The 26,802-nt window shown below is 40.9% G+C and overlaps 1 protein-coding gene across 1 annotated transcript; it reads right to left on the bottom strand.

The window, feature by feature from the left end:
• Positions 1-4,505: 4,505 nt before the first annotated feature.
• mfsd14bb (major facilitator superfamily domain containing 14Bb) lies at positions 4,506-26,427 on the bottom strand. The gene is made up of 12 exons (XM_034199326.1): positions 26,067-26,427; positions 23,601-23,693; positions 22,416-22,478; positions 19,206-19,333; positions 17,479-17,593; positions 15,897-16,115; positions 15,116-15,229; positions 12,950-13,021; positions 11,999-12,111; positions 10,209-10,306; positions 8,401-8,543; positions 4,506-6,904 (listed from the first exon to the last, which is right to left on the bottom strand). The coding sequence occupies exons 1-12, from the start codon at positions 26,121-26,123 to the stop codon at positions 6,674-6,676; spliced, it is 1,446 nt and encodes a 481-aa protein (XP_034055217.1). The 5' UTR covers positions 26,124-26,427; the 3' UTR covers positions 4,506-6,673.
• Between the last annotated feature and the right edge of the window lie 375 nt (positions 26,428-26,802).

Consider the following 26,802-nt stretch of genomic DNA (forward strand, 5'->3'; position numbering starts at 1 on the left):
AGGTGTATATCAGTATGTAGTGTCTCTACTTTAAAGAGTCCTCTCCTGCTGATGTTCAGGTGTATATCAGTATGTAGTGTCTCTACTTTAAAGATTCCTCTCCTGCTGATGTCCAGGTGTATATCAGTATGTAGTGTCTCTACTTTAAAGAGTCCTCTCCTGCTGATGTCCAGGTGTATATCAGTATGTAGTGTCTCTACTTTAAAGAGTCCTCTCCTGCTGATGTTCAGGTGTATATCAGTATGTAGTGTCTCTACTTTAAAGAGTCCTCTCCTGCTAATGTTCAGGTGTATATCAGTATGTAGTGTCTCTACTTTAAAGAGTCCTCTCCTGCTGATGTTCAGGTGTATATCAGTATGTAGTGTCTCTACTTTAAAGAGTCCTCTCCTGCTGATGTCCAGGTGTATATCAGTATGTAGTGTCTCTACTTTAAAGAGTCCTCTCCTGCTAATGTTCAGGTGTATATCAGTATGTAGTGTCTCTACTTTAAAGAGTCCTCTCCTGCTGATGTCCAGGTGTATATCAGTATGTAGTGTCTCTACTTTAAAGAGTCCTCTCCTGCTGATGTTCAGGTGTATATCAGTATGTAGTGTCTCTACTTTAAAGAGTCCTCTCCTGCTGATGTTCAGGTGTATATCAGTATGTAGTGTCTCTACTTTAAAGAGTCCTCTCCTGCTGATGTTCAGGTGTATATCAGTATGTAGTGTCTCTACTTTAAAGAGTCCTCTCCTGCTGATGTCCAGGTGTATATCAGTATGTAGTGTCTCTACTTTAAAGAGTCCTCTCCTGCTGATGTTCAGGTGTATATCAGTATGTAGTGTCTCTACTTTAAAGAGTCCTCTCCTGCTGATGTTCAGGTGTATATCAGTATGTAGTGTCTCTACTTTAAAGAGTCCTCTCCTGCTGATGTTCAGGTGTATATCAGTATGTAGTGTCTCTACTTTAAAGAGTCCTCTCCTGCTGATGTCCAGGTGTATATCAGTATGTAGTGTCTCTACTTTAAAGAGTCCTCTCCTGCTGATGTTCAGGTGTATATCAGTATGTAGTGTCTCTACTGGGACATGTCTCCATGCTTTAATGTTCAAAAAGCTCTTTATTTCTCTCATACTGCCTGTGCTGCAGCACCTCTTTTCACCCTCTGTCTGAAACCAGAGCCCAGTCTGCTCTGATTGGTTAGCTGGCCGGCTCTGTGATTGGTTAACTGCTTAGAGACGGCCCACCCCTTAGCCATATCACGTTCAATGTGTTGGAGCGCTAGCCAATACAAGCTCAAGTGTTCTATAGTGATGTCATCATGTTACGGAAGCACAAAAAGGAGGCCAATGCTGCAGAAGCACAAGAACACTCAAGAACTATACAAACCACTACAGGAGAGAGAAAGCCCCAAAATGTATGATAATTCAATGTTTTAAAAGTTACATTTTTAGATAAAATAGAAAGAAGTAAAGACTCGTAATTGATACTACAAGCTTGTTATGTTAAAATAAGAATTCTGTCACATTATCATGTTTTTGAAACACACATTTAGATATACAGAGAGTACATTTATTTCATGAATTGCTACTGAAATAAATGTCATGTTTGAGTGTTTTTAAAAGATTTTCTGCTTTTAATAAATAACTCATCATTCCAAAATCAATGTTCCCAAAAACATTGTGACAATACCCCACTAAATGTCACTGTAAACCAGTGTTGGTATTGTTAGTATTGTAAATGATATTTGGGATAAACTAGATTTTATGGTTGAAGGTGTAAATGTGACCAAACAGTGACATCAAAACATCTATTTATTATTTAGAATAAAAATAGCAACAAACATATTCATGAATTTATTCCCATCGGCTTCTCCAAAATAACTACAAAAACCTTTTTTTATTTGATATTAGTTGTATAACTGATCATTGTGTGTGAGGCTTTGATTAAGAAGTGTGTTTTTCTGTTTTTATTCCGATGCATTTTCCAGATGTAATACATGTTTGTGGAGACGTTCTTTGTGCACCTTGTCGTTTTTTTAATAACTGCAAGAAAGACTTAATATTTCTTAAACATCTGATTGTTTTGAAGCAAATATGAATTTAACCAAATGTAAAACTAATGTTATAATTCATTATTTATTTATAGAAGCAAGCAACATTCATCTTAATGTTAAAAATGTGTTAACTAAAAAACTATATATATATTTAGTATATTTATTAGAAAGGTTTGATGTTCACATTCCTCTAAGTTAACTGTAAACTAAGATTATTTTATTTTTCAAAAATCTGATTGTTTTTCAAGCAAAACAATAATAACTGTTTAACCAATAACCAACATGTCAAAAATATTCCTTTAAGATTGTGTTGGATCTACTTTTACAGTTCTTAAACCCCAAATGAAAACAAATAAGCACACAGCTCAAATTCCATACATTTCTCTTTATTATTATTATAGATATTATTCAAAATTATGTTCTTAATAAGATCAAAGAAAGCAACTGCAAATGCACAACACAAAGACGTCATTCAGCGTCTCTTAGTCTATATCAAAACTGATATGAACATGGAGAATGATTAGAGGCACCCGTTCAGAGACACTAAAGTGCAGCATCAGCAACTGGTCTGCATCATGTACACGAAGAAGAGGAGTGGGGAGGAAGAAGTAGGAAGAGGAGTGGGGAGGAAGAAGGAGGAAGAGGAGTGGGGAGGAAGAAGGAGGAAGAGGAGTGGGGAGGGAGAAGGAGGAAGAGGAGTGGGGAGGAAGAAGGAGGAAGAGGAGTGGGGAGGAAGAAGGAGGAAGAGGAGTGGGGAGGAAGAAGGAGGAAGAGGAGTGGGAGGAAGAAGGAGTTAGAGGAGTGGGGAGGAAGAGGAGTGGGGAGGAAGAAGGAGGAAGAGGAGTGGGGAGGAAGAAGGAGGAAGAGGAGTGGGGAGGAAGAAGGAGGAAGAGGAGTGGGGAGGAAGAAGGAGGAAGAGGAGTGGGGAGGAAGTTTGAATAATGATCATGAACTCAAATCAAAGTCCTCTTAAAGATGTATATTCAGTAACTAGTGGCGACGTACAAAAACAGAGCCATCATCAGTTTGGTGAGTTTCAACTGTCGGCCATGTTGTCGCTTCACGTCCCATCGGAAAGTGGAACTTCACACCTTTCAACACGGAGTAACACTTAATTCTAAGATAAGTACATCCAAGTTTGTTTGAAAGTGTTGCTACCAAAGCATTACCTATTTGAATTATTCTAAAATGTGTATCAGGTTTTCTACAAAAGCTCTGGCGTGTTAAAAGTCTAAACAGCTGGATAAGTATAACGATGAACAAATACACTTGCAATACATGACATGTTTTAAATACGGTGAAATATACTCATTCAAATGTCCCACTGCTGACCAATGACATTCAGTTTCAGGTAACAAGATTTAAAAAGACATTTGCAGTTGTATGCATGGATCCATGTTAGCAGCGCGCGCAGGAAGTGTTGTCCATGTTTTCCCATGAGACGTGAATGCAGCAGCAACATAAAGACCGGACAGCACACAGGAGGAGAACTAGCTAAAAACACTGATGCATTCTGGGATATTGATTGGTTCAGATTGACTGTAGAAAAATATACTGTAGGTCCAACTTCTGCTTTTGACATCATCTTTGAGAAAGAGAGAAACATGAGATTGAAGATTTAAAAACCGAAAGAAAACAATTTGGATCGATTGAGAGCTTAAAGGAAAAATAATTGCATGTTTTAAAGATTAAATTTGAGAAACTCTTCCACATGAATCCGACAAATTGTAACGTGATTGCGCTTCATCAAGCTACACAGACCATCATCATCATCATCATCTCCCACAACGACGTGTGATGCTGCATTCAGGTCATGTTGAATAAAAAACGCCAGCTATGAACTGACATCGAATGTAACATTTGTTACTTTTGTAACGTCTGTAACGGAGACCCGTCAGAAACTAGGGGTTCCCGCACATCAGATAGGACTTTAAAAACAGCCGTTTCTTTTACAATAATTTGGACTGTAGGAGGATGTGAGTTTTAAATGAATGGACAGAATTTCAGAAATGGATTGATCGCTTATCACATACAAAATAAGAACGCTATATATCAGAGGTTCATGTGTTGCTGCTTATTCTCCATCAGTTTTTAAATGGTCCGTCTTCCTTTAAGGCAGCCACTTGTTTCTGTTCATTTTGATGAAAATAGCAGACATAAAAAGACGAGATAATCTATTGCACTCAATACTTATTAATATAAAATAAAATGTCTAAGTGTGTTTGAAAGCAATACAATGACTTTTGGTTTTGAAAACCCTCCTTGTTGGTGCTTTCATGAACACAATTGCATGGTGCTGTATCTCAACTTGTTTTGAAATGGATTTATTCTATGAAGAAATTGTTAAAATAAGTGTTAAAGGGGAGTGCACATCACTTTGTTGCATTTCTATCCATACACCATCTTCTAAATTGTTTTGGCTTCTTCACTCAGGTTTTTAAATGCACGATTTGAAAAACTCATAAAAACAGGTGGATAGAAGCACACATATATTTAACCAATTTATAATAACAGGAAATATTTGAGTCTGCTCTCTCTACAGGCCGACCATGTGACGTCAAACAAGGTGATTTAATGAAGACGGGTGTGCAAAAAGATAAAGTAACAGGTTACAAGACATCGATGTAGTCCTTTAAACATCACATCCATCAATGGACATGGTGACTGTCCCAGCATGCACTGGTGTGAAAGTTATGGGGGGGGGGGGGGGGTCTTTTAGATCACATCTAACCAGAGAGGGACACTATTGGCCGTTTGTTCTCTGTGATTCTAAGAGAGGGTGTTCTTTTTGGGAAAGACATTTCTTAAAAACATCAGAACAAAGTGACAAAAGAATAGAAACAGAAAACTCAACAAGAAAATAAATGGCACAATTTGGTCAACAACCCCCAGGCTGGAGTCGGGACTTTTTCGTTGTTTAAAAATCTGACTACAGACGAGGAAAACAGAGTGTTAGCTGCACAGGTCAAAGTCAGACAAAGAACATCAGTTCCTCGCTGGAGCGCTTGATTCGTCCTACCTTGAGGGGCAGTTTCAGAGCCTGGAAATAACTGACAGGCGTAACACACTTCAAGTATTTAAACACCAGAAGAACAGACGAGGAGAGGGCGATAGACCCGATAATAAAACGTGATCTGGTGAGATGAATGAAGCGCACTGAGCCGGGGGGTGTGATGGAGGGAACATCTGGATTTACTCATTTATGCTCTGGATTTAATACAAGTTTCTCACTAGACAGACTATAACGGATCTGAGACTCTACTGATATACTCCATATTTGTTCTGTTAAACACAACGTTGTTTTGTCTTTGAGATTCAATTGATTTAACAGCAGGGGTGGATAGAGGCTGTCTGAGCAGCAAGGGCGCAAAGAATAAAAAGGAAACCAGCTGCATGTGGTGGGGCATCAGCGTTCAGAAAAGCATGCGAGGAAGCGTTTCCTTAATGATATGCTTTCCTAATGGGCTTCAGGTTTTAGCTACCACAGGGGCAGCAAATACATCAGGTTCCAGAGAAATGTGCTAGAGAGACTCATTCCTATCATCCCAAGAGAGGAGGAGGCAAAATAACATTACATTCAGAGCATAAATCAATAAATGGTTCTCAGAAAGCCACCCCCTCCCTCTATGACACCTCCCCAGCTCCGTACAAGCGCGCCTAAAATCAACCGTCGTCTCATTTTCCTAGTTCTTCCTCAATATGAAAACCAACAGCAGTAGAGGATGATGTCACAGCTGTTCGGATCTTGCACATGCTCAGTGTGGTCGACAGTCCGTTGTCTTGGTAACTGTTTATCCACTGATATAACACCATCTCCCGTGTCATATCCCACAATGCCCAGCAGATCCGCCTTATCTCCCGTCGTGATGAAGTTTCAAGTTAAACAGTCGGTAGCTTCTTGTTGTCCCTCATTGCATGTGAGGGGTGTTTGATCTGCTGACCTCTGCAGACCTGACGGGTGGAGCTAGGTGCAGATGCACACAGAGGCAATATGACTCTTAAAGTGAGATATTAGGCGGCAACCAGACTGAAGGCTTTAAAAATGTGAGTGATATGCATGGTACGTTACACTTCAGCAAACTATATCCAAGGTTACATCTGTTCCCATGACTACCTCCATCACGCATCTCTACCGGATGGAGGTTAAAGTCTAAGGATCCAAAACTAGTTCACTGACATGGAAGGACAAGCTATAGTCCTGGTGTTTGAGTGATTCAAATTCATAATAATAATTTGATCTTGACCAACATTGTCATCTTTCTCGGACTCATGTACTGTCGCCCAATCGAACATACAGGCTAAATGTAATGAATTCTGTTTTTGTTTTCATCAAAAAGAAAATAGAACTGGAAGTAGCAGACTAAAACAACCAGTCCGTTGAGATTTCAAATGTTGAAGCTACATTTTAGACCAATCTGAATATAATTAAAATCAATTAGCGCAACATAAACATAAGGAAATAAATACCATGCATCATGTAAAGAAATTAAACTTGTCAGTGTGATTGCCGCCTAACGTTCCTTGACGGGACAGTCTGTATCTGAAAAAATAAAAAAAATAAAAAAGTTTATTCTGAAGGGGAGGGCAGGTCTAGCAGACTGTGCTCAAGGCCGCTGCACCGTGATTGGCTGGACTGCTTGTCAGTCACATGCTGCTGTCCTGTAGGAGCGGCTCGATGTCCTCTGCGTCACTGGTGGGCGTGGCCAGAGGGCTAGCACTCTGAGCGTGTGCGGTGGAGGCGCTGCTGGATTTGCGGGTGGAGCAGGTCTTGCCGTCGACCAGTCGGTGGTCATCTGGGATGAAGAAGGCAACAATGAGAGCAAAAAACACGGCGCACGCTCCGAACAGGAAGGGAGGACCGGGGATCATGGCCTTCTGCAGACAGAGAGAGATAAACACATTACGGAGGAAATTCACAAAGGGAAGGGCTGCTTTTGCGACTGCTAACCCTGCATGAAGGGGGACATAAACCCCTGACTGTGCTGCCAAAAACTGAAAAGAAATCCAGTCCAAACCCTGGCCCCTGAGCACCTATCGTTTTACCAACCCAGTTGAGATTTTACCACACCCACTTACGTCTACTAGGGCTGAACGATGAATCGATTTTAAATCGAAATTTGAAATGATGCGATTATCAAATCGCAAAGCCTGCGATTTTTTTTTAACACATTTTTTTTTTTACAATTTTATTTTTATTGTGTGTCAGACATCCACACCAATCAGAAGTGCTGTGCTCCACATGTACCAGTCATTGTTAACCAATCAGAAGTAGCCCATGATAGAAGGTGATAGACAGATTGATTCAATCACCTGCCAAGTGCTTCTGAAAGTGCCTGCCCTTTCCAAATGGCTTCCACTGGAGCTTTAGATGCTTTGGTGAAACCAACCATCTGAGTCAGGTTAGTAATGCTCCATCACATGTTTCTATTACAGGGTGAATCTTAAACTGAAGCTTGACTTTAAAGCAACCCAACGGAAGTTTCATGTAAGTTTAGTTCTTTCACTCGTAGCTCGGGCTGCGGGGTGCTAGAGACGGGAGCACGTTGATACGACCTTCCTAGCCGGAGTTATGGCCGCATTTTACAATAAACTTCCGTTGGGTCGCTTAAAAACAAATATCGCAATTCGAATCGCAATATTTGTCATAAGAATCGCAATTAGATTTTTTCCCAAAATCGTGCAGCCCTAGTGAATACTATCATTTGGGGAAAAAAACGATATGGGTTGTTAATCAGTCAGTGCAGCATCAGTCTTGGAGTCTATCACGAAATATGAATCTGAAGCTACAGTCGCTTCATAGAGCATCTTTTTCAAAGTAGATGACGATAACGCTTTTTTAATATGAACGAAAGTCAGTTTATTTGTCTTTTATTTGTATGTGTTGTTTAAGAAAAAGGAAAATAAAGTTAAAAAAAAGAAGGTCACAGTTATGCATAGCTGGGTCAATGTAAATAACAAAATAAAAATAAAATTCACCATGGATTAAAAAATAATATGTAGCTTTATAGTTGTTTTGTCACGATTTGTACATGAGTACAGTATTTGAGTAAATGTACTTTGGTATCCTCCAACACTGTCAGGATAACAAATATTCCTCTTGCTGCAGACCGCTGGAAGGTTTTCCCTTACTCTGACAGTTTAACAGCCCATATCGTTTTTCCCAAGCTAGAGAAGACGTGATATGCCTTTAGCGTTGTTGACATGGGGACGGCGACGTTCTCTTTATACATCCATGACGCAGTCATGCAGAGCTACATTGATGTGGAAGTGGGCCTGGTTAAATCTGAACTGGGTTGGAAAAACGATAAGAATGTAATACGGGTAAGGTAGCGGCTGACTTCCTGTGTATGTGGCTATGTATGTGTCTGTACCTCTTTGTGCTGTGGGGGTCTTCCTGCCACGTGCGGGACGTCATTCAGCTCCACGTTGAATAGGAAGAAGATGAAGCCGTAGAGAGCCGGTCCTAAGCCGTTACATAGACCTCTGATACCTGTGATCATCCCCTGGGCCACACCTGAAAAATCACAGACACACAATGAGGAAGGGTTCAAACATGCATCAACAAAGAAACTCACACAGAGAAACGGGCAAAAAGAAATGTATCCATGTTCTCTACTTCAGGCAGACACACAGACAGACAGGTGGACAGACAGGTGGACTGACATGTACAGACAGGTGGACAGACAGGTGGACAGACAGGTGGACAGACAGGTGGACAGAGAGGTGGACAGACAGGTGGACTGACATGTACAGACAGGTGGACTGACAGGTGGACAGACAGGTGGACAGACAGGTGGACAGACAGGTGGACTGACAGGTGGACTGACAGGTGGACTGACAGGTGGACTGACAGGTGGACTGACAGGTGGACTGACAGGTGGACTGACAGGTGGACTGACAGGTGGACAGTAGTGCTGTAGCGACGCGTCGACGCTGTCGACTTCAAAATATCGTCGACGACATATTTCCGCGTCGACGCGTCGCTACACACACGTGGGTCACCCAAAGCAACAAGCAGTTAGCAATCGCACTTCAAACACAATGGAGACTGAAACGGCTACCACCTCCTCCTCACAGGATTGCGCACGAAGCCCCCAAACGAAAACATCTCGCCCTAGGTCTTCAAAAGCATGGGAATATTTTAAAGTTAGTCCAAAACGCAAAGATATTTATATATTTATATCTCACTGAGACTGCTGCATAGCCTAGGCCGGCCGCAGCTAGCTGTGGTGGCTACCATTAGCAGCTAGCATTTGCTCTCCGATTTTTTACATAAAATGGAATTATGGATTATAAATTCAATCATTTTTTTTATACATAGACGTTAAAAACCTATGGATTAACCGATTCAGCCGCGTTTTTTCTCATTTTATTGCCATTGAACACGTCTTTTGATCAGATTGACAGCTACGGTGGTGAGACGATCTCCCTAGAAGCTCTGTGAAGGTACGTGTTGTGATGACTGTATTTGCTTCCCCTGTCGCGAGTCCGGATCACTCAGTGATGATACTATATACCTACATAATCTGTGGAGTCTCAGCTTTAATCGGATATATTGTATGTGCAGCTACGATAAATAATAAGGGTACTTTTATCTTGAGTTCTGTGCCAATGTCCGTTAGCATTTTTCGCTCAGGGGTCATTTAGATGCTTCTTATGAGACTTGTGTTTTGTTTTGGTAAACATGGTTTGTATCGTCAATTAGCTGAGATTATTTCCGTTAATCTGGTATAACACATTAATAGGTTCTTAAATATTAAGATTCCCTGAGACACAGTATCGTGAAACATTTTTTTTTACATTACGTTTTTTTTACATTACGTTTTTTATGAATTGAACAACAGAAAAATAATCGTTAGATTAGTCGACTAATCGATCAAATAATCGCCCGATTAATCGTTTTCAAAATAATCGTTTCCCCCCCAGCACTAGTGGACAGACAGGTGGACTGACAGGTGGACAGACAGGTGGACAGACAGGTGGACAGACAGGTGGACAGACAGGTGGACTGACAGGTGGACAGACAGGTGGACAGACAGGTGGACTGACAGGTGGACAGACAGGTGGACTGACAGGTGGACAGACAGGTGGACAGACAGGTGGACAGACAGGTGGACAGACATGTACAGACAGGTGGACAGACAGGTGGACAGACAGATGGACAGACAGGTGGACAGACCTTGCTGGTCAGGTGCTGCGCAGTGTGACACCAGAGCAGAGACTGCTGGGAAGGTGATGGAGGACATGGCTGCTACTGTTCCTGCTGCCCACATCATCCTGAAACACGATCAAAAAGTGAATTGTGAGGGATTCCAACTGTAAACAAATTACATAATAATACATTATAAAGAATAATAATATATGATTCTATAATGATTTCATTTTGTATAATTTTGAGACAACATGAAGTACAGTATGAAAACTGTAAGAAAATAATATAAAAAGCTAGTAAAATACGATCTTCAAATGTTTCAGTCATTTTGCTTGTTTTATCTTTAAAGGTGGGGTAGGTAAGTTTCAGAAACCGGCTCGAGATACACTTTTTGTTATATTCCATGGAATGCTCTTAACATCCCGATAGCAATGAATATCTGAAGTGCTTTGACAAAAAATCCATAAAAAAATGTCATCTGTTTGAAGCCGTAGTTCTGTAAAAAGTACAACCAATCCGTTTAGCTGGCCCGGCTAAACGGATTGGATTGCCGCCCTGTCTGTCAGCCTTCCATCTCCTGCACGCACAAATGTATCTCGTGCCCTCATTGGGCGTGCCGTCATTGGGCGTGCATTGCAGCAGTACTTCAATGACTAGCCAGCAACAGGCGGCCACTTTCACCAGTCTGCTGACGTCATGTGCGCGTTCATGTGTGTTGGAGGAGGTGCTCTGGAAGGAAGTCTGAAGGAAGGGGCGGATTATTTTCGGCTGTGTACTTTCAAATTTTAGTGCACTCGAACCGGTTTCTGAAACTTACCTACCCCACCTTTAAAGCTAATTCTGTAATGGCATCACTGGCGTTACTTTATTAATAGAATGATAAGAATGATAATGCTTCCTTCTTTCTTAATTGTTTGCAATATTATTTAGTTTGTCAATGTGCTTATTTACTGATTGAGTTATATCTGAGTGTCTTGTACTGCATTGTTTTTTCCTTACAGTGTAAGAAAACGTTTTTAGAGAGTACTTGTCCATGGACAAGTGAGTTTGGCAATTTACTTGTCCGAATAAATGTTTCACTTGTCCATAGATATACTTTGTGTACAAAGATCTCTCTGCCATGTGTGTGTGTATGGCATGCATGCATGTAGCAGCCGCGTGTGTGTAAACTGCACAAGGTATAATGCGCAGCCAGCTAGCCTGTCATTAATGAAAAAAGAACACCAACAAGGTGATCAGGATCACAATCTCAAACTCACAATGTTGATTTAAGTATTGATTTAAAAATGACGGTATTGCTTCAGCTTAGATTGTCTGTTCGGCTGGAACTGCAGCGACAGAAACGTTAACTTAAAATGACGGGAGCACTGACCGAGGTTTTCTGTAACTGTCCAACTCTGTTCACTTTATCTATTCCATTAACCAGTCTTTAAACACTGCCAGAGCCCATATTGTGTTCCTGTTAGTGTTTACTTCCTGTGTTCTTCTCTACTCTGTCCTCCAGCGTTCTGTCCTTCTCTTGTTTTTGCTTCTTTTTTTCCATGTTCTACAAATATCAAAAATATTAAAATAGTATTCAGCAGTGTTTTCTGACGGAGGAAAACACTTATTTTTTCTTTTGTCCACAGCTGGCGTTTATTGACTAAACTTCTTTTTGTGGATTGTTAGGACTGCACGAAGTGGCTTGCTCACAGCGACCTCCTAGAGCTCGCTGGCTAAAACGAGCAGACGTTCAACGTTCAAACTTGACCAAGCACTTAGTATTAACCCAAGCCGTGTAACCTGAGGTAATGCACTCTCACAGTGGCTGTACTCACCATGGCTCGGAGCCGAAGCCGTACCAGGCCAGCTGGAAGAGCTGGAAGCCCAGACCCAGGAGAACTGTGTTCTTATTACCAATGGTCCTCATCAAAACACTAAGGAAGAGAGTCTGACACACAACAGAGAGAGAGAGATTATGGTACGTGATGAATGAAGTCTCAAACAATCTTAATATTATTTATGTAAATCAGTTTTGGACATGTTCTGGTATGTTAAAACATCTTAAATATAATTAAATTCATGTTTTCTTAGGTCAGATACAGCAACATAGCTACTGTGTAAATCACTTCCTGTGTTCACTGTTGAGAATTAGGAGAGTTCAGGTGTCTACATAAAAGTCAAATTCATTCCAATTAAGCTGATGAGATCTTACATAGAAGCAGTGATTGAACAAAAACACAAGTATCCATATTTAACCCTAGAACTAACATCTGTCGGTATGTATATTTTTGCGCGTCATATTTATTGGACTTTTGACCGGCGATGTGTAATGCTTTATTTACATGCTGCTGTAATAAAAAAATGTGGAGGATTAAAATGTGTTTTAATCTTTTCTGAACCGTGGTGGAAAGCTAAGCACATTTACTCAAGTACAGTACTTAAGTGCACGTTTGAGGTACTTGTAAGTATTTTATTTTCATGACACTAAATAATTTTACTCTCCTATAATTGATAGGGAAATATAGTACTTTTTACTTCACTACATTTAACATTTTGTATCAGAGTATTTACAAAGTGTGGTATTAGTTCTTGTACTGAAAAGATCTGAACGCTTCTTCCATCACTGGTTCTCAACATCCATTAAACCAACTCAGTGTAAAGAGTTTCATTTCTGTGCCTCTTAGGAGGAAGGTTGTTTCTAGTTTGTCCATTTAGTTTTGGACAGACAGTGAGGACGGATTCTGTACCAAATCCTCCATGATGATATCAGCTGGTGGTTTGTGTACCTGAGCGACTATAGAGAGGATCCCCACCATGGCGATGAAGGCAGCGATTGCTGCAGGAGAAAACTCAATCACCTGAAACAGAGAGCAACACATCGTACAGCGAGTCAATAATTAACATTCCATCAGTGAAGGAGCCTCATTGAAACACCACCATGTTTAGAATAAACACACATGGATATAATGTATTCATCGAGGGGAACATCAAGGATATTCACAGGCTTTGGAATTTAGAGACTTGGTGGACTGCGGCACGAATCATGTATAAAGTAAAAAATGAAATGCGTCCAGACTGCATCGAGAAGTCGTTTAAAATTAGAGTAACTGGGTATGAACATAGAGGAATTTGCAAGCTTGCCAAAATATTAGAACAAATGAAGAAATGCAAACCAAAAGATGCAGTCAAAGAGTTCATTTGTGTTAGAGTTTTGAAATAAAAAGTAAATGTGTAATACACCGAGCATAATACAAAATATATAAGAAATGTGATTATTATCAAACATAAAACAGGATGAACAATAGTTTGGATTCTTAATACATGGTGGCGGGCTTTGGGGTAGATATACATTTCAAATGTTTTTTCAAGGGTAGGTGTGACAGACGAGGGTTTATTCACTAATAGGTCATACGTAATGACTTATTGTTCTATTGTGTTATTTGTAAAAGTTAAAAACAACAGAAAAAAACCCACTAAAGTAAACGTTGAAACACTGGACCTACATTGTTGCATCCATCAGTGGTTTAGTCAGCTATTGTGGCTTTGTGTGGTAGTGTTACCACTGACAGGTCTCTCTTGAAAATGAGACCTTGTGTCTCAATGAGATCTACACCTGTATAAATAAAGGCTAAATCAAATAAAATAAAAATTGTTTATTGACAAATGCATTGTTTATCATACAGACCCTATGACTTACAGTAGAAGTTGGACACTTTCAGCATGGAACTTTGATGGTAAACAAATAGCTTCAAGTAAACTATTAACAAAGCACTTATATACTAATAAAGGACTGGCTTATCTAAAGCCAGTTGAGTAGCACTTGAAATGTTTTTGCTCTATGAAACCTGATGTACTTTATTATTCTGTTTTCTTCAAGTTTGTATTTTGTTGGTCGAACGCACTTATTGTAAGTCGCTTTGGATAAAAGCGTCAGCTAAATGTAATGTAATGAAAACAATATCTTGGGCCCATGTGTTGGCTGGTTTGGTTGCCAAGCGGAAGACCAGGGTACGAATCTGGCCCGGGATCATTTACCCACGTGTCATCCCCATTTAAATTCTGTCTCTACTATAAAAGGCATTGGTTGCCTATAAATATATATTTGTTTAAAACAACAAAAAAGCAAGATCTCCTGAAAAAAAAGTGCTTCTGATAGAAAAAGACAAAACTGAGCTCTGTGTAGCCCATTATACATTTTTGTTCCTAATTTCCTTTATTGAAAAGAGGGCCTGTTAATGCACTGAGAACATTTGAAATGGTGACTGGAATGGAGTTGGTGCCATGCTAATGCAGATCTTTGGGTGAAATCGTGTTCATAGTGCAGAGAGATGACTAACAGCTGTAAGTTGATCCAAATATGTATTGTTCTTAGAGTCCCTGCTACTTTCTGGCTGAGATCAATTTGATTGGCTGATCTGAGGGTGGTTATTAGCTGAGCCTGTGGCCCATAGCAGTGAGTGAATTATTTATTCTGATGAACAAATACTGTCACTCGGCCCGGGTCCTGGATGGCTATGAGGTCAGGATGAACACTAAATCTATATTTGATTGAACTGGTAACATGGACATATTGTCTGCTTATCTGTATTAATGTGTTGCAGAAGCCTGCCACCTAAGATTTTCAACGACATAATTACTCTGTAGCTATGTTAGTTTGACAATAAAGAACCTTGAACCTTGACAGGTGCGGTATACAAATCAGGAGATGCAATATTTGTATTTTAATATCTCTTTCAATGAAACAAGAATAATAATAATGTAAACATTTATTAAAAATGGCTTCATATATTGTAAAATCAATCGCAAATTCAAATTGTTGAGCACTACATTTCAGGTTAAAATTGTTCAAAAAGTTGTCCTTTATCATCCCACCAATGCAAACAAAGTGTGTGTGTGTGTGTGTGTGTGTGTGTGTGTGTGTGTGTGTGTGTGTGTGTGTGTGTGTGTGTGACCTGTTTCAGGTAGAGGAAGAAGCTGGAGTACTGGCCAGCCTCGGGCAGGTAGGACAGGAACACTGTGACGCAGATCAGCAGCACCGTGCTGTCTTTCCCCACACGACGCAGGGACTGCACACAGAAAACAATCAGCGCTCACTACAACTTATCAGTAGAGCTGTCAATCAATCAATCACAAAGAACCCCATCAATACTTCACCCAAGCAGTGTTTAAGGCTTTACCATTAAGCTGCTACAGATCAACAAGCATTTACACTGTTATAAACATTAGGGATGCCCTGTTAGTCGACCAAACGTTAGTCTGCTAAAAGTCTTAGTCCAGCGATTGATTTATTTTAAAAAACATTCGGGGACTGAAAACATTTAGAAATACAATTTATCATTAAAGTTTAAGAAATTAATATAAATAATAGGTCAATGAATCGCTTGAACTGACGACTACTGGTCAACAAGGAACAACGTGCTTTGATGTTGTGCCTCCGCCTGATCTGGGGAGGCGTGTGGTGCAGTGGGTTGTGAGTTGGTATTCGGATCAGGAGGTCACAGGTTCAAACCCCACTGCAGTCAGCATGTCGTTGTGTCCCTGAGACACTTCACCCCAAAGTGCTCCTGTGGGGATCGCCCACAGTATTGAGTATGTAAGTCGCTTTGGATAAAAGCGTCTAACAAGTGACATGTAATGTAATCTGTCATGGGGTCAGCTGGTGAGAACACACTACATGTGACCTTTGACCCCCCCTTTGTCACAGTGTGTTGTTTTCAGTCTTTGTAAACTCACAGCAAACGGGTCGGCCTGCTCCCAGGAGATGGGGAAGCCCCAGGACGTCAGCCTCATCTTGTCTGGCAGCGACTCGGGGACCACGAAGAACACAAAGGCGATGTCCAGCACAGCTATCACCGTGGCCAGCAGCACCACCAGGCTGTCCCCGTACTGCGCCGACAGGTAGGCCCCGATGGCTGGGCTCGTCACTAAACTGGCCGCGAAGGTTGCAGAGACCTGATGAGACACAGAGAGAGAAAAACATACTATACGTTACTGGGGCTGCTGTCTTTAACTGTGTCTAAAAATATCAAACAAATGCATTAGAATAAAATACTGCTCAAACGTGTATTTTATCCCTTCGTCATAATGTGAGTGAAACCACACGACCATGCACCAACTATCATTCGGCATTATTGTGCGATACACAACACCTAATTCTTTCAGGAGATGACAATATTCAGAATTTAATAAAAGGTCATGGACACAGCATGCTCAGTTTTTAGAATCTCAATTTCAAATGTAGCATTTTTTATGAAAGTTTTGCAAACTCAGAACTGTGGCGGTACACCATGGGAACATGATGACTACAGTTGGAAAATAAGGGAAATGTAAGTTATTTAAAACGGCAGTCGTCTTGGGGGCATTCATGGGATTATTAGTGGAATATGCATTTTCATGAGACATGTCAGAGGCTAGGTAGGACTATTCTCTTTCTGCACACTGGAAGAGTTCCAAACCTCCTATCTTCAGGGACTGACCAGGGAGCAAAGGCTGAGTCGGTGGTTAGAAGTAAGTCAGCCTTCAGAACGCAGCAACGTGCACGTCAGGTGACGAGGAACAACCACTCATAGCCCAAAGATAGCTTCCATTGCGGCTGTTAATATCAGTCTTTGGTAAATACGAGGAGAAATTGATCCTTTTAGTGCAAGGCTAATAGCTTTTAGATCTGTCCCCTATATTTATTTTATGAGCGCAGCTGCAAAACCTTACACAATCACTACCATCCTCTCCTTACAATGTCTAGATGCCAGTGCCCCACAAACACCCACACCTCTGTATACCGAAGAGCAGAGACAGAAACTGCTGAACCTTCGTGTGTCAACCACTTTGTCAGTCAAAAACCATTACTCGTTTTAGAACCACATTTTTTAAGCAGCATCATAAAACAGCAAGCACAGCAGGGGGGAGGGACCAGAATGCACTGCTTTAGTCTCTTGGCTCGATCACTATTGGTCTCTAAACCTCAATGCTATAAACAAAGACAACTCAAGAGAGAGCACATTTGATCTTGTGCTTCCTGTGACCTGGTTCTCTGCAGATCTCCATAATGGCAGGAAACACCATGAAAGCGCTCTGCAGGACCTCCATTGTGTACCCACAATGAGCTATTACAGTAATCTGCAGTACTGCTCCTACATCATCTACACGCTTAAAGAACATTCAGACAGGTATTAGAGCTGTGAGGTAGCTTTATCCTAGAGCTGTGACGAAGTGACGTGCTGGTGTCCTTGGTTGTTGTTGCTCTGTGGACGTGTTTAGTGAAGTCAAACCCACTTCCTGTCACAGTCAGAGTGATTCAATCTGCAGCTGTAGTTACCAGTCCGTAAGCCGTGCTTCTCTCGTGCTCCTCGGTGATGTCGGCTACGTAGGCGAAGATCACTGAGAATGTCACTGCGAAGATCCCCGAGACTGATATCAGAGCGAAATACCACCTGCACACACAGAGATACAGTATATTTACAACACTTTGCAAAGCAGGACAACTCGCATTGTCTCAATTCTGTTATTAATGCATCTCTGATTTCGAGGCGTCTGTAATCATCTTAAATACCCGATAGTTCAAAGTAGAATGTTCCGGTGCAGAGCCAGATTCTCAGTTTTCAATTCGTGTCGCTAGGTGTACAAATAAGCTGTACACATTTTAAAGTGATGTGTTTTTGTATCCCTATAATCAAAAACTATTTTCTCTTTCTCTTCTCACATTTTGTTTAGCAATTGATGCACAGCACTGTATTATTTAGAGACTGTCATTTAGAGCTGCAAAGACAGCCGTCTATGACTTGTGGACAAAGCAGATGACAAACCATAATATAGCGTTATTATGCTTACATAGCAGAAAGTCGGGGCAAGCCACAGAATATCACAAAGGCACACATTCCGACCTATTCAAAGAGCAACACTAATTGAAAGGGGCCCTCTTATCCTTATTGTTGGAGTTGTCCCTTTACTTGAATGTGTTATAGGTGTTGGTGCATGTCAAATCCCTGTGTTCCCTCCAGAGGGAGTTACTGATACTGATTTGGGTATCATGACTTAACTGGTGCCCTCATGGCATCAAACACCGAGACAAAAAACGAGCTTAAGAGTCTCGGTTTAATGAAGGGATTTGATATTAGTTGCACTTTTACTGCTGTAGCACAGTACAACTACAGTACTACAGACTAGCGTAAAAGCAAAGAGATTTCAGAAGCATTTTTCACCGTCAACTGAAACAAAAACAGATTTATTGTCTGAGGATAAAAAGATAAATATATATAAATGATGTCGTTTTGTTTTTTTTATGCTGTGTTTTATATGTTGTTTCACTCCATGCTTCACTCCACCTCTGCTCATGTTTCATGGATGAATACAGTGACTGTGCACTTTCCATGAAGAACACATGAAGACTGAAGCGGGGCTGTGAGACCAGATTAAAGAGTGCTTTCTAGCTGAGAATGTTTGCTGTCTGCTCTGCAGCCTACATGCTGATCCTCAGCTGCTCACATGAACAGCATGTGACTGTTCGAACTCCAACAGCCTCTACTGAGAACAGGGCACTAACCAACCATTACTTTCATTAATTCAAAATCACCATTATATTAAGGTCACAACTTTTTAATCCAAGAACAAACAATGCAGAACTAGAATCCACACAATAAAAAACATTTAACAACAACATTCAATTCTTTTTTCAACTTAGTTTTCCTTTATTAACATAACGCTGATGTAAATAACTCCTCATTTCATATTCAAGAATCAGCTGTTCCTCTTCTGTTGTGGTTCTTTCTAAGTGAGGGACAGGAATACATCCAAACACAGAACCCAGCAATGCCAGTTGGGACTCTGTTTCATGGACATAATGTGCACAAAAACAGCTTTGACCCAAAATATTGCTTAAACCTCCCCCACTGCATCACACCGGCTGCTGCTACAAAATATCCAGAGACTTTCTTTGGACAGAAAACAATTAAAACTATAAACAGTTCCCTTGAAAAAGCTGGGGATGAACTCAAACAGGTTTCAGTCATCCAGAAACCATCACCCAACAGACAAAGGTTGTCTTACCAGGGGCTGATCCTCATGAAGGGGATGGGGGCACAGGTGAAGAAGACTGTCATGAGGAGGAAGGACTTCCTGCCCCAGATGTCCGACAGTGCACCAATCAGAGGAGCCGACAGGAACGACAGGAAGCCCTTTGCAGGAACACAGTAGAGAACATTGTGTTAAGGAAAATGCTAGTTAGGATCTTTTGTGCTGTTGTCACTATAGCGTTGTGCAGGAATGAGTCCTTAAACATGGGAATGAGTTAGCATTTCGGGTTCCCTCCTCTCGCAGTCGATGTCTTTTTGAGTGTGTTTATGTGTAGAAGTCTTAAATAAGGTATGTGGTTAACTCAAGCAGAGGAGATTTGTACCTTTTGTTTTATGACATAGGTGGGTAAATACCTTACTGGTGAATGTCTGAAGCTTCCATGTGTCATAAAACCAGTTTGCTAATGGCGCATTTCCACTACAGCGCGGAGCTCGCTTTAAGCGTGCCGTGCCCGGCCCGTTTTTGGTTGCGTTTCCACTTGGCGTAGTTCCGGCTAGCGGGTACTATTTCACAGTTTTCTGGCCACATAAAATCGAAGTTCTTTCCGGGCCAACAACCAGGCTGAGTCGGGCTGAGTATGCTAAACTAGAGAGAGAATCGCTGGCAAGGGGGCTACAACTACAACAAGATGAACATATTTGACCGTGATTTAATTGTAATACACGTTTCAACATGATGCCGAAGTAACAACATACTGATACCGGTTAGTAAAAACCATGAATTAATGCTTTGACAAGTCTGCAGACTCCTTTTAGAATGCTTGTTTTCTAAATGGAGATCGGCTAAGCTAACGTTATATATGCTCCGACCGTCCACACTTCCAACAACGGCCTACAGACATAAATAAACCAGCGACTGTATTCGCCATGACACAGACAGTCTGTGGTTTGTACTTGTTTAACTTTTGTCTAGTTTCTGAACAGATATGAGGAGCTGTGAGCTCTGAGGGCTAAGAGCTAACGGCTGTGTTGTTTTTCTGTGGTGCTCATTGAAGATTACGTCACGGCTCCGCCTACACTGCGTTACTATAGTTACTGCCCCAGTTCCTAAACTGTAATGGAAACGCAGCATAAAGTGAGCCAGTCCTACCAAGGCCTAGCCATACCGAGCGAGGCCCTGTAGTGGAAATGCGCCATAAAAATTACGTCATCACGCCCACACAGCTCTGTCTTTAGTGGGACGGTGAGGTTGTTTGTTAAAAGCATTGCTTTGGCTTTTTATTTCTGCCGATTGCATTTACTGGTGTTAATATTTGGAAATGATCACACTGAGAAAACGTATAAAGTATCATGCGTGTTGGCCACAAAGCTTATTTTCTGCAGTATGCCTAAACCCAATGAAAACATCCCATTGCCTATTGTTGAGGGAGCCCATGGGATGCTAACTTCCTGGTCGGCCTAGAAAAAGACAGTCACTGCTCCACTCTATTGCCAACAGTGCAGAGACGAAAGGAATGGGGGAGATAGAGTACATGTCAGATGGGACGTAACATTACTTGATTACGATACTGACATATTTAAGAGGTTGGGTTTCTTCCACTTTCATTCCTTTAGGCACAGATGGCTGCAGTTTCTAGCACCGTTGCATCCCTCACACAACAATGGAGCCACACCTTAAGGTTTACAGATTTTAAAATGTTGGACAAAAAGATCTCTGGTATCAGATCAGTGTCAGGTTCAGAGTGGAGGTATCAGAATCTGAAGACAAAAGTATCCCTGCCAATATCTGTGTTAGCAGCTCTGTTTCTATTATTTCAAAGTTCCATTTTGTTGTTTACATACAAATAGAAGACAGATTACTGGAGTGGAGTGCACCAGCTGGGCGTAAAAAAGTAGGTCTCAACTCTAACGTCGGGCTTAGCTACGTCCGACTTAGTGATTCGAATTTACACCGAGTGCACCAAGCCTGACTAGTCTCGGTCGTAGCTGCGCCTGGTCTTAAGATGCGCGTCCACGTGAATACAAGCGAAACAGTCATTGTTGCCAAGCAACACACGTCTACATAATTTAACACTCGAACTCCTCCATTCAGAGCAAGCTAAGACTTGGATAACGAAGTCTTGGATAACGGAAACCAAAAGAAGAGAAAAATGAGGGATTTTACAGAGCTACAGCGTGAACTGGTGGAGAAAGAGATCGTTTGTGTGGAGGTGGAGACCGCACAACTGAGAGCGGAACACGACAAAATTGAGCTGGAGAAGGAGAAATTAAGACTCAAAATTATAATTCTCAAGAATCAGCAAAGAATCACTGAAGAAGACAATTTGTCATTCACCATTCTCTAATCATATTTGTTGTACTTGTTTTTATCTCAATTTCATGTTAATAGTTCTCCAAATGTTGTTATCTAATGTTCTTGTGTGTGTTTTGAATAAAATAGGCTATAAAACGGCCTAATGAAAATATGTGGTCACAATGGGAGCTTATTGACATGCAATTGCAAAAAAACTGCGTTCATATTACAAATATACAGGGCTATGTTGTTTATTATGTGATTGCGGTTAAGTCGTCACGGATGCCAGGAGGATTTTGCTGCTTCTTCTTGTGTTGGAAGTGAATATAATTCCTAAGGCGGCGCTGGAGAGCCAAGGAAACGTGTCTAATAGCCCGACATGCAGTTGTGCGATGAACATTAATCGTGTCTCCCACAGTATTAAAGTAAAATCTGAGCGCAATCAGCACCTGCAAGGTTAGGGAGAGCGCAGCGTTTCTGTCTGATCCGTTCTGTGGTTGAGGGGAGATCTCCTCCATTCAATCAAAAAGGGCTTGTCTGCCGAAACGAAACCTCTCCATCAGCTCACTGAATAGATGTCCAGTGGGTTTGTTCCATCACGGACGACTCTCTCGTCTTAATGCCCTTTCGTTGTTACAACATGTAAACAAGACGCACTGCCACAGTTAATTTCCTTCTTGCCTGTTTTACGTTACTATGGATACTAGTCTGTCTTTCTGATTTACGCCTGCTCTATACTAGGTGTAAAAGTTACACCCGGGCGCAACGCATACAGGGCTTAAGTCTAAGTGGTGCACTAGTCATAACTTTAGTTTGGTCTTAACCTTCGGTTCTACGTCGGACGTAGAGTTACGCCCAGCTTACGCACTCCACTCCTGATCACTATCTCCGGTTAGTATTTGCTTCTACAATCCTCCAGAGGTTAATGTGATTGTGTCTGAGAGGTCTTACCTTCACACCGTGAACCAGGCCGTTCATGAGGAAGGTGTGCTGAGGAAACGTCTCACGGAGGACCTGAAACAGAAACACAATGTCCTGTTCATATCTTTTGAAAAAAAAATAGTGATATCTGATTCTGGAAATCATAAACCCAATAGCTAAAGCAACCAATGAAGGATCCTATCCAGCAATTACTAGACTATTTAGCATTTCACTTTCTATTTAGAAAATCAACCGTCTGTAACTTTTGACACGCACGTGCACTTTTTGACCTACCCACCCACTAATTATATTACAAACAGACAGCTTTTGTTAAAGCTTGTTGAAGCGGAAACAAGCAGCTTTTCAACTTTTCCTCCACTAGCGCTTTTGAAGTTGGTGCTTTGTCCGAAAGACAACTGGACACTGAATTTTCTTTAGAGCTATCAACAAACAAAGCATTTGCTTCCACAATAACTGAACAGTCACATTGGTAACATGTCAGATTTTCATATGAACAATAAGATCAATCTACTCATATATATCATCATCAACATGGCTACCACCTTTGACTCTTAGCCAAGTGCTCTCTGGTTGGCTAAGAGGCATTTTATATGTCTAGGCCTTTTACTTTGAGATTTGGACCTGGATTGGACAGAATCTCATTGTAAAGCCAGGCTTATGGGAACTCGGTAGCTGGTGTCATTACTCTACAGCCATTACATTGTGCTATCAACATGTACTACATAATGAGGAGCTGAAGCAAAGATGTTGTTGCCAATTTAAGAATTTGATTTTAGCCATGCTAGCGCACAATGCTTGTGTAAAACAGAGCAGCTGTGGGTGACAAACTCAAAACAGATTCATATATCACTTTGACATGTTCATGCCCAACAGGGCCATTTATAAAGTATTATTTTTACTAGCAAAAGTCATGAAAGTGCTAGGAGACAGAATTGTCGTATTTCTGAACCAAAACCAGTAGACAAGCTTAACTGCTGCGTTGGTAGTTTGTTTGAATGAGTCATAGGCGATTTAAAAAGTATTACACTTTAATTTGTGTCAGGTTGGCTATCAGTCCAATTCAAAACTATTAAAAAAAGTTAGCATGCCAAGCCGTAAGCTCGTCTGGCAAACATCCAGCTCACTGGACTAACAATGAAACTGGATGCTGAAGTTTTGTTGTGGTTTGTTGTTGTTTGCAATGCGTTTACTCACGGTCAGCATGGGTGTGGTCAGCAGCCCCCAGGCGAAGAACTCCAGGAAGATCACCACCACCGCATGAGTCACTTTGGCCCGGCCTCGGCCTTGCTGCGGCGAGAGGAGAGGCAGAAACATTAACTATTCATCTGTGGGAAGCAACCTCACTTCCTGTCCAATCTGATCTAATATCTTTTACCAGCAGTTTACTCCAACATGATGCATGGTTGCATGATGCATGAACTTCACAGTTTGTACAGAATATCAGTATGACAATACGACACCCTCTGTCCTTAGACCCTCTGTCCTTAGACCCTCACATCGTACAAGGAAAGACTTCCGGAGAAAACCCACAGTTTAAAGGGAAAAATGGGAGAAACCTCAGGGAGAGCAACAGAGGAGGGATCCCTCTCCCAGGACGGACAGACGTGCAATAGATGCCGTGTGTAATAACCGCTCTAATGTTTCTTCTTATGTTGGTGATGCAGACAAAACTTTCCATCGCTGTTTTCATACTGCTTAAGACATTTATAGAAGGAATTCAAAAGCTAGAGGAAACTAAATCCACAATAAAAAGTGGTGCAAAAAAAAAATCGGACTTCTGGGAATTGCTCAGAAAGGTGATAGACAACGTCATTATTTGCAGCTCTAGATTATTTGGATGTGAAGCTGAATGCGTTTTGCACTTAAGGAGAAATAGTCCAGTTAAAGAGTTGTATTAGCCGGGTGAATGAGAGGCCTATATGTAGTCATAGTTACTGTCATGTCCATGATGCGTTCCATGACAGCCAGTGTCTCATATAACGTTATGAGCTTGTACAATACAGTGGAACGTCCATTCTGTAGATGAAGACTACATAAAAAGGACTACATTACATCAAAATGTACTGCAAAACAAATCACCATAAGGATATATGTTTAAATTGTGCAGCTCTCTCTTAGTTTCATATATGATATACTTTGTGAAAGTATGGGGGAACACCTTTATATATACAAAGAGCCAATTGGAAACACATACCAAGACCAATCCAATGTTCATGCTACAGTAGAGTGCTGGAAGATCTCTAAATCAATTGGACTACTGCCAACCAACTGAGGCCCTATTTATTTACCTGGATTCTTTACAAACTTGTGATATAGTTCATGTTAACTGCACTATTCAGAGGTTGTTGGAAATTAGAAGGAGCTGATATACATTTGTGCTATGAATATATATTACTCTGTAAAAAACACTTTGTTTACAGTTTGAATTTGTGTAGCCAAAAGTTGGAAGTGGATATAAATATGACAAGTAAAGAGGAAGTATAACAAGCCTACACCTTTTAAGTCAACTGCTTGTTTTATTTGAGTTTGTTGGTACAAAACCAAAAGTATATAACAGGGGTAACAGAGGAACAAAGCTCCATAGGGCTTTTAGTTACACCTCCCGTCAAAAGGAGCAAGGCCTACTGAGAATATAGAGTATTCTCAGGTGTGTTGTTCATACACCTGACAGAGATGGACAGCTTTGGGTTTTGATAAAGAGAGACTGGTAATGCAAAGGCACAAGGCCCCATGTGATGAGGGGAAGATGCATCTGGCTTGTCTGGTATATCAAATCAAACTGTATCTGTATAGCACTATCATACACAAAGTTCATTCAAAGTGCTTTACAAACCAAACACATCAAAATAAATAAAAACAATACTATGTCATTCTTCAAAGGTATAACTTGAGCAACACATAGCTTTGTGATTACAAAGTAAACGTAATTCCCACGCAGGACTGCATAAACCAGGAATCAAATAATAATAATAATAATAATAATAATAATAAAAATAAGGGATTAAAAAAGAATACAATTAGAGTAAAATAAGAATAAAATATAATTCAGTAGAAATTCTAATTAAAAAGGTGGGTCTTTAGTTTGCTCTTAAAAAGTATTGTTGTGACATAAGTTAGGTACATATTGTACGTTGGAAACGTACATTATGTTTTTTTAATGTATATATTTTTGGGTGAAATTATTACTAAAAAAGGACCGAAATGAATATCTATAAACTACTATTGCACACTCATGGATCATGGATGTTTATATTTGTCAACAATCACAGCAGCATCTAAAGCTGACTGCTGAACGAAATGTCCTCAGGTGTGAACAAACAAGCTTCACCTGGCATTTGATCTTCCTTTCTCTGGAGTGACAGCTAACGTTTGGATCCGTGAAACAGCGCTATTAGTTGTTATGGTTTACCTGACGCAAACAGGAGTTAGCTGGCTATAATACCCAGTGAAATAGGTTTCACGAACACATTAACGGCACCACACATTCTAGCTAGCTAAGCTTCTGCTACAAAGCTAACCTTGGCTCATTAGCTAGCCAACAACTCCCAAACAAATGACTATTGTTTTCTGTTACAGCTAACTGGTTAGCTTAGTTTTGATTAACGTTAAAGGTAGGTGTTGCCCAGCAGCAGTTTAAACCGACCGAGCTAGAGCACTTACCGATGCCCGGACCAACATGTTGTCGTTGGCCTCGGTTGCCGTTTTCTCCCGGTTCATCTCACATCTTGCCGTAATAATGTTTACATCGAGTCCTTGTTGCTCGGCATCCTCCTGTGGTTTCTCCGTCTCTTCCAGGGTGTCCCGCTGCTGTGTGAATTACAACTACGTGTATGCGCTATCATGGACTTTAAAGTCTGTAACCGGTAAACGCAAGCGGTAAACCGTGAAGGCTCTGCGTCTTGCTTTTACCAAAATTCCTCTGCTCTGATTATAACTGACCCTAATGTCGCCGAGTTTTTTTACACCAGGGTGCCCCGGCTGAGCGGTGCAGTCAACTCCTTGTCGTCGGTTACAGTTAAATGCAAAACACCGCCCTTTGGGGCCGTCTCTGGTATTAAAACGAACACTATATTTCCCCGGCTTCAACCAATGAATGACCGTAAAACGCGAGCTGTTCATAGATCAGTTCTAGAGCAGACAGAGAGCACCTCCTACTGGGCCATCGTCCACACTACAATGCAGATGGGATTTTAATCATTGTTTCCACATATGAAGCGGACAGCATCGTTAATTTTAATATCATAACACACTAAAAGCAAAAGATTATTGTGGCATTATCCTGATGTTAGGACTCACTCTGTGAGATAAATAAAAACAGGTCAAGGGAGAATATCAGTATTTGGCAGGAAGACATGGCAGCGGACCAACCCATTCAAAATTCCGCTTGATCACTATT

Source organism: Gymnodraco acuticeps, unplaced genomic scaffold (assembly GCF_902827175.1).
Source record: "Gymnodraco acuticeps unplaced genomic scaffold, fGymAcu1.1, whole genome shotgun sequence".
NCBI lineage: Eukaryota > Metazoa > Chordata > Actinopteri > Perciformes > Bathydraconidae > Gymnodraco > Gymnodraco acuticeps.

What these genes read in the sequence shown, in the direction of transcription:
- mfsd14bb (XM_034199326.1), bottom strand. Translation starts at nt 26,123, where the DNA reads ATGAACCGGGAGAAAACGGCAACCGAGGCCAACGACAACATGTTGGTC. An exon ending in AGCAGGCCGACCCGTTTGCT is followed by an intron (nt 15,230 to 15,896) that starts GTGAGTTTACAA and finishes TTCTGTGTGCAG; the next exon opens with TCCCTGCGTCGTGTGGGGAA. An exon ending in TCTTCCTCTACCTGAAACAG is followed by an intron (nt 13,022 to 15,115) that starts GTCACACACACA and finishes TCTCTGTTTCAG; the next exon opens with GTGATTGAGTTTTCTCCTGC.